Source organism: Ipomoea triloba, chromosome 3, assembly GCF_003576645.1.
Source record: "Ipomoea triloba cultivar NCNSP0323 chromosome 3, ASM357664v1".
NCBI lineage: Eukaryota > Viridiplantae > Streptophyta > Magnoliopsida > Solanales > Convolvulaceae > Ipomoea > Ipomoea triloba.
In genome coordinates, this window is record NC_044918.1 from 13,036,770 (window position 1) to 13,047,655 (window position 10,886).

The window sequence follows — 10,886 nt, forward strand, 5'->3', positions numbered from 1 at the left end:
ATATTTTTCATCAAAATGTAAAAGTATTACATTTTTTCTTTAAAAATATCACATGTTACCTTATAAGTAACAAACACTCTCTCTCCCCATTACAAGGTTCCCAAACAATTTAATGTTAATTAAGAGATTTAAACAAAACTAATATTAATTTAAGAGATTTAAACTAATTGTATATACTGTACGTGTGATTAACATATATAAATTGTTTGGGAACATGCCATTAATGATGTATCTAATAATTTAAAAAGTTTAGGAAATTAGGTATATAATAATTAAGTAATAAATATGTTTAGGAAAGTTGATATATTTTGTTAATTAGAAATAAAAGAGTTTCCTAATAAAATACAAATTTTAAATATTTTGCAGAAAAGGACTTGGTCAATATTAATTTTGTTTTTTAATGATGTGACATCTTCTCCGGCGGTGTATAGCATCTATACATTCGGTTGTGCATCAAATATTAATCCTATAAATAGTAGGTAAGATAAAACTACTTGATATTCAATTATCAAATGTTATAAGGTGGATTGACGTATACAGAAATCATGATTTAAGTAATATTTTAATCACAATTGACCCACGGTTTTTGATTTTTTATTTATATTTTACAAAAATAATAGAAATTTCACTTTAAATAACGTGTTTATCTCCCTCCCATTTCAAAGCAAGCAGTATCATATCCTGTCTACTAAAATCCTCTGTCTACCCATTTTATATTGCAGTCAGATCATCAACATATATGGAGTTCGAAAATGATCGTCGACAACTGGTGTTGAGAGACAACCTCGGAGGGATCAGAATGAAGACCAACTATTCTGATCTCAAAAAAAGCTATTCTTTAGTTAGTAGCGGCGGCAAAGCGTCGCCGCCGGAGGATCTGGCTAGCCTGATTGATTCGTTTCGCGAGCTCGAAAATGGCGCCCCCAACACCGCTTCCGCCGAAAAGAAGCTGGCTTGGCTCCGCTCTCAGATCATCGGTGGCGACGTCGAGTTCGATACGCCGTTCGGAAAGCGCCGCCTCACTTACGCTGATCACACCGCCTCCGGCCGCTCTCTTCACTACATTGAGAACTATATCATCAACAACGTCCTTCCATTCTATGGTTAGTTCATGACTCTATTTGGTACAACTTATTTTAAGACTTAAATAAGTTTTGGTACTAGATTATCAATTTTCAACTAACTTTTTAGCTAAAGATGCCAAACATAGCCAGCCCATAAGCTATGTTTATGAAGAAAATCATATATATTTATGATTATTCTTAAATTAAACAGGCAACAGTCACACTAGTGACAGTTACGTGGGATACCAGACGACGAAGATTGTGAAGGAGGCTTCGGAGTACGTGAAGAAATGCATGGGAGGAGGGGAAAACGACGCCATAATATTTTGCGGTTCCGGGTCGACGGCGGCGGTCAAACGACTCCAAGAAGTGATGGGAATCGCAGTCCCTTCAATCATTAGGGAGAAGTTGGTGGAGTCGTGCCTGAGCAACGAGGAGGAGAGATGGGTGGTTTTTGTGGGGCCGTACGAGCACCACTCCAACATCCTGTCGTGGCGGCAGAGCCTGGCGGAGGTGGTGGAGATCGGGTTGACCCAAGATGGGCTTATAGACATGGAAGCCTTGAAGCTCAAGCTGGAATCGTACAAATCCACCAATAGGCCGCTGTTAGGCTCATTCTCCGCCTGCAGTAATGTCACCGGAACTTACTCCGACACCCGTGCCATCGCTCGTCTTCTCCATAGATATGGAGCCTTCGCTTGCTTTGATTTTGCAGCAAGGTAAGCCCGTCTTCATGTCATGCCCGCCCCTCCGCCATATATTATATTTATCTGGTTTTGTTTTGCAAGTCACTATTAGTTGAAAATTAACATACAGCCGGACACGTATGTCTTCTAATAATGGCAATTTATATCATGGATTAAGTTCAGCATAACAAAACAATGATATACAAAATTTACATGCATAATTTTATAACACAAGACACAAAAAAATTATAACACAAGACATATATACATGTTATATATTTACTTTTTATTTTTCAAATCTAATTTAGGTACATAATTTGTGTTCATAGGCACAAAATTTCACGATACAAAAATTCATAACATAAGACACGATTACTAATTTGTTTCAGCTACATAATTCATACTCTTAAAATAGAAAATTTCATAACACAAAGACATAAAAATTCACAATATAAAATACATATACATGCACTAGGATTCATGTGAACCTGAGTGCATGGTATAAGGATCGTCTAATAATAGAGTTTGTATGTATTTTGAAATGGCAGTGGGCCGTATACGAAGATTGATATGAGATCAGGGGAAATAGACGGATACGATGCGATTTTCCTGAGCCCACATAAGTTTCTGGGTGGGCCAGGGACACCCGGAATCCTTATGATGAGCAAGATTTTGTATCAGTTGGGATCTTCACCTCCGTCAACTTGTGGAGGCGGCACCGTCGATTTTGCCAACCCTTACAATGAGAAGGTAATTTGAGCAATCTTATTTATTTAGTTTTTGGATTGGTTTTCATCAATTACATGTAAGAGAGAAAGAGAAGAGAGAAGATGAAAATAAAAAGAGAAAAAAATTTAACAACAAAAAGTTTTTAAAAAATAAATAATTTGGTATTTACGCACCTAGCTGTGTATGTGCCAACTAGGCGTTTGGTACACTTGCAAGCTATCTTTTTTCATTTCTTCTCAACTAATGAGATCCTAAAAAAAAACTTATTTTGCAAGAATAAAAATCTAAAAAAATCACATTTTCCATTAGTCCCAACTCCCAATTGCATTTGCATAGTATAATATAATATTCCACTTTGACTCCGCCCAATAATAATGTTCATTTAGTTGACCGGTGGCTGATTTGAATATTTGATAAATCCATCTAAATATGAAAAGAATTTAGTTCAGTTGGGCGGCTTTGGGTTTAAGAAAAGAAAACAATTGACAACTTACCAAATATGGATCTAATGTATTTTGACGACGCGCGATGCCAATAAATAAGACAACTTGGCAACTTGCTTGCAATCCTTGCATGCATGTATGTTTCGCCATTGATCATCTTTATTATACCGTACCACTGGAAAAAAAAAAAAAACTCTGTTGATTTAATTAGTTGTATAGTTGACATATATACAACTAAGAGTCCAAATTGCAACGGATAAAATTCCGTTACAAAGAGTACAAATTTCATTACAAATCATGATTTCTAACGAAATTTACAAAAGAATCCATCTCGTTGGTAAAACACGCGTTGCAACTCAAGTACAATGGATTTTTCCGTTGCAAATTTCTGTTATAAAGCTTACAATGGATTTTTCCGTTGTAAATTTTACTTTGCAACGGATTAAGTTCCGTTGCAAATTCTATTGCAATGTTTTTTTCGTGTCTACTCCGTTGCAAATATATCAACTGATTGAAATCTGTTACAATGTCCGCAACGAACTTTTTCTGGCTAATTCCGTTGCAAATATAGTAATGAAATTTAATGTGTTGCAACAAATAATTTAGTTAATTCCGTTACAAAACGTCATTGCAATTTAGTTTGGAAGGGTAATAGGATAATATATTTATGTATGTATGCAACGACATGCAGGATACATTATACGTGGAGAACATTGAAGAGAGGGAAGATGCGGGAACGCCGCCCATCATCCAGAAAATCAGAGCAGCGTTGGCGTTTTGGGTGAAGGAATTCATAGGGCAGAAGGTGATTGAGAGATTGGAGCATACGTACATTAATGAAGCCCTTGAAAGGCTGCTCCCAAACCCAAATATATGGGTATTGGGCAATGTAACAGCAAAGAGACAGGCAGTCCTGTCTTTCCTAATTTACACCACCACCTACTCCTTATCAGCTGACATTAATGGTCAGGACAAACAACTTTATCTATGGAGAGAGAGTGGAAACATGAGAGATAAGCCTCTCCACGGCCCTTTTGTTGCCAAGCTACTCAATGACTTGTTTGGCATCCAAGCCCGGGGTGGGTGCGCTTGTGCAGGGCCATATGGACACAGCTTGCTCAAAGTTGACCAAACTCACTCGCTTGCCTTCAGATCTGCCATTCAAAAGGTAATTTAGAAACTTAACAAACTATTTTTTTAATTCATTTTTCTTTTAGGCCGGGCAAATATATATAACCGCACTAGTATGTTAATGTTAGAATCAAGAACCAAAAGCTATAGCCCATTACATTGAGTCTTAGCCTAACAATTCCCGAGTCTCCATCCAACAATCTCAATTATTGAGTGCTAAACTTGACCTCTTTACCGGCCTCCATGCAACACTTAAAACTATAATTGTAATTGGAATTGTTTCTGGCCAGCAGGGGTACACAGGAGTAAAGCCAGGGTGGACAAGGATTAGTTTTCCATACTACATGTCAAAAGAAGAATTTGAGTTTACCATAGCAGCATTGGAGTTTTTGGCTATCTACGCCCAGAGGTTCCTTCCGCTTTACAGTTTCAACTGGAAAACTGGGGGATGGACTTTCAAGAAGAAGGCACTGAAGGAGATTCTTTTGGGGAATGGGAAGCAACGTAATGGCGAATTTGGTGGTTCCATCATTAAAGATGATGGGGGGTTGTCCTTGTCGATATCATCCAAGTATGCAAAGTACCTGGAGACAGCCAAGTGGATTGCTAGCCTTCTTCCCAAGTTCCCTCCTCAGCAACCCATTCCAGAAGAGATTGATCCTCACCTCATACCTTTCCGTGTCTAATTCCCGCCCAGTTTTGCAGCCTCACATGATTGATTACTGTTTCCTTCTCATTCCGGTACTCTGATTGCATATGTGTATAAAGAACTGTGTTATAATGAATATATATACATGATCATACATCATTCCTTGACCATTCAGTTTCTCGATCATTGGACCAAATTAAATACGAAGATAGATGTATGTGTTCCGTCCAAGCCATGCAAAACTTGATATTTAAATAAATACATTGCGTCCTCTCCTCTGTTTTGCGGGCGACCCAGTGGACCTCCAGAATTACCACCACTAGAATCTGCAGAAGCAACAACATGAGCCATGCATGGGCGTTACTGTGAAGTCATCAATACAATACCAGGATGCAACACATCATATATGTTTATTCTTGGTAACTACACAATTGTTATACGATGGGATACACCATAGTCTACCTTGCATTGTGGATCCTAATCATAAAATTACATTGTAGTTAACTTGCAATTTAACATATTATGTGTCTCTAAATAAATTGAAATATTATGTCATGCGCATATACTTAATATATTAATGTGCCTTCAATTTATTTAGGCTAAAGTGTCATCCCGCACCATAAAGTATATTGGATTATTCATGCCGCACCTTGAACTTTCATAAGGTCTATTTTGATACACAAACTATTAATTTTTTTTTTCATCTAGCACTTTTTACAGGTTACCTACAAGTTGTAGGTAATCTATGCTGACTTTGACCTTTTTTTTTTCTTTTTTTTTTAATTCTTTTTTTGTTTTCTTCTAAACCTTCTCCAGCCCAACAACCGGTACCGAAACCGTAAAATAAAAAAAAATAAAAAATTCTTATATTTAGGCATTTAGCTACTGGCAGTAGCTAAATATAATTATATATATTTAGCTAAATTCTTATATATATAATTATATTTAGCTACTGCCAGTAGGCAGTAGCCAAAAAAAAATAAAATTATAACATGTTTTTTATAATAACAAAACATATTATATATAACTATATATACTAAAAAAAAAAAATTCATGTTGAAACGGAACTGGAACCTTTATATAAGGTTCCGGTTTTGGTTTATGTAACCTTGAAACCGTGAACCGGCGGTTCGGAACCAGAACGAACCGCGGTCACCCCTAGGCAGGTCGTCGATGGGCTAGGCACACGCTGCCGCAAGTGAGGGGAGGAGTAATGGATTGTGGAGGGGCTGTGGTGATTTGGTCTAGCACTGGTCCGGCTGAAGGCACAGGGGAGGAGCAGCGTGAGGCGTTGATTTTTGGGGTTTACTTAAAAATTTTGGGTTGACTTAAAAAGAAGATCCACATAAGCTAATTACCTGTGCCATGTCATCATAGTAACCTGCTAACCTGTGAAAAATGCTAGATGAAAAAAAATTAATGGTTTGTGTATCGAAATGGACGTTATAAAAGTTCAAGGTGCGGGATGAATAATCCAATATAGTTCATGGTGCGAAATGACACTTTAGCCATTTATTTACAAATATATAATCTGTTACTTATTTTATCCTTAATTTTAAAAGTTATTTATTTTGGTCATTTCACTATTAAATTTGTACTTACTTTGGTCCTCTATTAGGATTTTCATTTTATTGGTATTAAAATCAAAGGCAAAAATAGAATTTCAATTGTTGAGGTGTAAATTTTTAAATTAATTCTTTTGGAATTTTTTTTTTGAGTACTATTAACTCTATTACAATGCAGTATAGGTTCATAACTACTTTCTCAACCTACTAAAGCACAAAGAGTCAATACTCCCTTTACTGAGGCTCGAACCAACAACCTCCCATAACTACCTTTGAAAGTTTTGTTATGGCGAACAATTTTCCTTTTCAAGTTTTGAACACTAGAAAAAGAATGACATCACCATCAAATACTCATTCTGTCTATTTTAGTATTTTACCCTCTCTTTTATTTTTCATTTAATTTTTTTTTTACTTGAATAGAAAAATGTTTTGTTTCACTAAACTCTAATTCAATCAAAAGTTTTAGTATCATTGTATCAAGCGGTGAAGTTAAACGTGTGGTGTTTCAATAAAACAATTAACATGCAAATAAATAAATAAATAAATAAGATATGACTTTACGGGGATCGAATTCGTAGCTGACTCTCTCTCTCTCTCAGGCGAAGACGCTGGCGGCGACCACTCGGTCACCGGAAGAACAAGAACTTCTAAAACGAAGCACGTAGAAGTCCAAGAGGGGACGGGATACAGAGGAGGCGATGGCTATGTCCCCCCAAATCGAGATGGTCCAAGAAACCCCTTTCTCGCCGGAATCCGTTCAATGGTGCACTCACGCAGCGACTCCGAGCCATGCATGGCAGCGCAAAGACCCAAGCGAGCTACCTGAGGAGGAACTGGTTTCGGATGAAGAAGAAATGAACGAAGACGATGCATATCCCAAATGCCTAGTGGTTCAAGTGACCAAAGAAGAGAAAGAAAGACTCTGGCGACCATGGCACCGGTCGCTCATTATCAAGGTTCTTGGAAGAAAAGTAAGCTACTCTTATCTATTGTAGAGGCTACAAAGAATGTGGAAACCAGAGGCAACATTCGATCTAATCACACTGGATCAAGATGACTTCTCGCCAAATTTGAAGCTCTTCGCGACTACGAGTTTGCCAAGTATGAGGGTCCATGGATGATTTTAGACCATTACCTAGTTGTCCAAGAGTGGAAACCCAACTTTGATCCGAGGTTTGAGAAAACAGAGAAGCTACTAGCTTGGGTTAGATTTTCGACGCTGCCTATCAAATACTTTGAAGACGATTTCCTTATGAAGATCAGAAAGAATGTTGGTCACCCAGTCAAGATTGATAATACAACAAGTCTTGTATCCAAAGGAAGTTTTTCAAGAGTATGCATTGAGATCGACATCTCCAAGCCCCTACTTTCGAAGTTCACATTGGATCAGAAAACTTGGCCTATCATGTACGAGGGTGTCAATTTGATATGTTTTAATTGTGGTTTGTATGGCCATAGGCAAGACCAATGTGGGAAAGGAGGAACAAACCAAGAAGAGGCAGTTGGGGAAAAGAATGGTAATGGGCATACATGGGGATCTCAACCTGCTGGCCAACCTATGATGTCAACACCACATCGTCCATCAACCTTCCAACCCAAAGAAAATTATGGGTCATGGATGATAGTATCTTGAAAGACCAGGAGAGGTCAAGGAAGAGGTGGCAACCACGCCAACTCTAGCCGGCACCCCATTGCTACTAACTAGATCACCCCGAGACCGGTAAATGGGGGGATACCTGTTACGACTCGCTATGCCATACTCGATGACATTGACGAAGCTGAACATGTAGCACAGGTAAACATAGGCAGAGACTTGGATACACATAACACAACGGTAGCACTCCCCAGCATAAGAACTAACCACCGGCAAACTGGAAAATCTACGTACCAGTATAACAATGATGGCTATAATAGATATCCGACACAGCCTATCCAACAAAGACAAGCCATACCAACCTCCCGTGGAGCATATAGCAACAGGGGTGGACGAGGAGGAAGCTCAAGACAAGCCGCAGCCGAGACAGAGCACACGGTGGTCTAAGGTTCCAATAAAGGGAAGAACATTGTTAGCATAGTAATTTGCCATGAACTTGAACAACCAGAGTACTCTCTGGCTAATCAGGATGACACCTTAATGGGTGATCCTCCTGATGTTCCAAGAATTTTTTCAAATTTAGACAAACCCCCAGACGAAGCTATGGAGATAGCAGAGGATCTGCCCGGTCGTAATGACCTAGTGGCTGCTGGTGTTTTGCGCTCTTAAGCGCATATCCTTGTTTGTTGCATTTTTTTTATGATCTGCATAATTTGGAATTGTCAGGGTCCGGTATCCAATTCTTTTCGTCGCACACTGAAAAATTATATTTCCTTACATAAACCATCTATTGTGTGTTTACTTGAACCAAAAGTGTCTGGTAATCAAGCCAATAAAATATGCTTTGATATTGGTTTTGACGAGTGGATTCGTGTGGAAACCATAGGGTTTTCTGGTGGTATTTGGATCCTTTAGAAGACTAATATCTCTGTCCACATAATAACTACTCACCCTCAATTTGTTAGTATGCATCTGAAGGATAGTGACTAAGAACCTTGGCTATTGACAATCGTGTATGGCAGTCCAATCCTTCCTTGAGAAGGAAAATGTTTCAAGCATTGTCTGGTCTCAACCTCAGTTCTCAAGACCAATGGCTCATAACTGGGGACTTCAACTCAGTAACGAACCAAGATGAAGGAAGCAACTCGGAATGCTTCAACCAAGCCAGATGTTCAAACTTCAATGGCTGGATATTTCGAGAAGGCTTAGTGGATTTAGGTTACTCAAGTTCGAAATATACCTGGATGAGAGGAACTGAGTCGCAATTCTTCAAAGGTGCAAGACTAGATCGCGCTTTAGCAAATACAGAATAGAAGATCAGATACCCTAACGCCACAGTGGAGCACCTCCCCATGGTTGATTCAGACCATACCTTCCTACTCATCAACACTAGTCCACTATCCTCTACTAGCATGGCTAAGAAGTTCAAGTTGAAGTTCAACTTGGCTTGGTGTAAACATCAAGACTTCTATAGGCTTATGCATCAAATATGGAACTCAGAATTGGAGCTGGAAGCAAAAGCACACTTATCGGCAAAGACACTAGCTGATTGGAATAAACATACATTCGGAAACATATTCTACAAAAAGAAAATACTCTTAGCTAGAATTGGGGGAATCCAACGTAGTCTGGCTCAGCGGGTAAGGACGGATATCATCAAATTGGACAAGAAACTACGTGTGGAACTAGAAGAGCCCCTATACCAAGAGGAGTTGCTATGGTACCAACGCTCTAGGGAAGAATGGATCACTTCAGGTGACCGTAACACTAGGTACTACCAAGTTGCAACAATGGTAAAGAACATAACATAAAAAATTAAGTCTTTAAGGAACGAAGACGATCAATGGGTCACGGAAGAGGAGGAACTACTAGAGCTGTTTTGCAGTCACTTTGCTCGTCTCTTTACTGAGGATCAGCCATCTAGCAGCCAACAGCTCAACATTGGAGGTTTCCCAGAAGCCAGTGTGGAGGTTTGGCAGGAAATTAATTGGCCTTTTCAGGCTAAGGAAACAAACACTCTTCGAAATGGAACCAAGTAAAACACTTGGGCCTAATGGATTCAATGCAAGATTCTATTAGAAGTCTTGGGATATAGTAGGGGTCTCTATTATAAGATTTTCCTTGGAATTCTTTAACACATGAAAGTTATTTGCATGCTGCAACGACACACTAATCTACCTGATACCCAAAGTTCCCACTCCGGAAAGGGTTAATCAATTGCGACTAATAGGACTGTGCAATGTCTCCTACAAAATACTGACCAAGGCCATGAAGAAGGCTCAAGAAAATCTCTAAAATACTCATCCGATCTCACCAAACTAGCTTTGTCCCCAAACGGCAAATTTCGGACAACATTCTTGTCTTCCAAGAAGTGTTAAACTCAATGAAAGCAAAGAAAGGCGCAATAGGGTGGATGGTTAAGAAAATTGACTTAGAGAAAGCCTATGATAGGATCTCATGGAACTTTATTGACTAAACTCTCGCAGAGGCTGGATTCAATACCAATTGGAGAAGAAATATACTCTCATGTGTAACCTCATCAAGGCTGGCAATAACTTGGAATGGGAAGCAGTCCGAGTTGTTCAAATCGGGACGTGGAATCAGACAGGGAGATCTCATATCACCTGTACTCTTTGTCTTGTGCATAGAAAAAATTAGTCACATTATAAATCATTCTGAGCTTATGGGAACCTGGAAGAGGATTAGACTGTCTAGGTAAGGCCCTCACTTAACGCATTTGTTTTTTGCAGACGACATGGTGCTCTTCGGGGAAGCCACATTGGAGCAAACATAAGAAATGAAGAGATGTCTCGAAGTGTTCTGCAAGACTTCAGGACAGAGAGTCAATTTTCAGAAGTCAAGCATCTTCTTCTCAAAAATACCCATCAAGATATCTAGACGAAGATAGTTGACATAACTGGGATTCCTAAAGTTTCAAACTTGGAAAAATACCTGGACATACCATCGATACATGGGAGACTTAAGAATGGATCATTTGTAAATATTCTGGAAAGGATTCAAGACA

General features: G+C 38.8%; 1 protein-coding gene across 1 annotated transcript; it reads left to right on the forward strand.

The window, feature by feature from the left end:
* The first annotated feature begins 695 nt into the window (after positions 1-695).
* Positions 696-4,862, forward strand: LOC116014301. The gene is made up of 5 exons (XM_031254329.1): positions 696-1,103; positions 1,276-1,783; positions 2,299-2,500; positions 3,614-4,090; positions 4,347-4,862. The coding sequence occupies exons 1-5, from the start codon at positions 740-742 to the stop codon at positions 4,737-4,739; spliced, it is 1,944 nt and encodes a 647-aa protein (XP_031110189.1). The 5' UTR covers positions 696-739; the 3' UTR covers positions 4,740-4,862.
* Positions 4,863-10,886: the final 6,024 nt, after the last annotated feature.

Excerpts from the sequence above, each read along its gene's own strand:
- LOC116014301 (XM_031254329.1), top strand. The coding sequence starts at position 740 with ATGGAGTTCGAAAATGATCGTCGACAACTGGTGTTGAGAGACAACCTC. Across the intron at positions 2,501-3,613 it reads CCAACCCTTACAATGAGAAG|GATACATTATACGTGGAGAA; the intron begins GTAATTTGAGCA and ends AACGACATGCAG. Across the intron at positions 4,091-4,346 it reads TCAGATCTGCCATTCAAAAG|GGGTACACAGGAGTAAAGCC; the intron begins GTAATTTAGAAA and ends TCTGGCCAGCAG.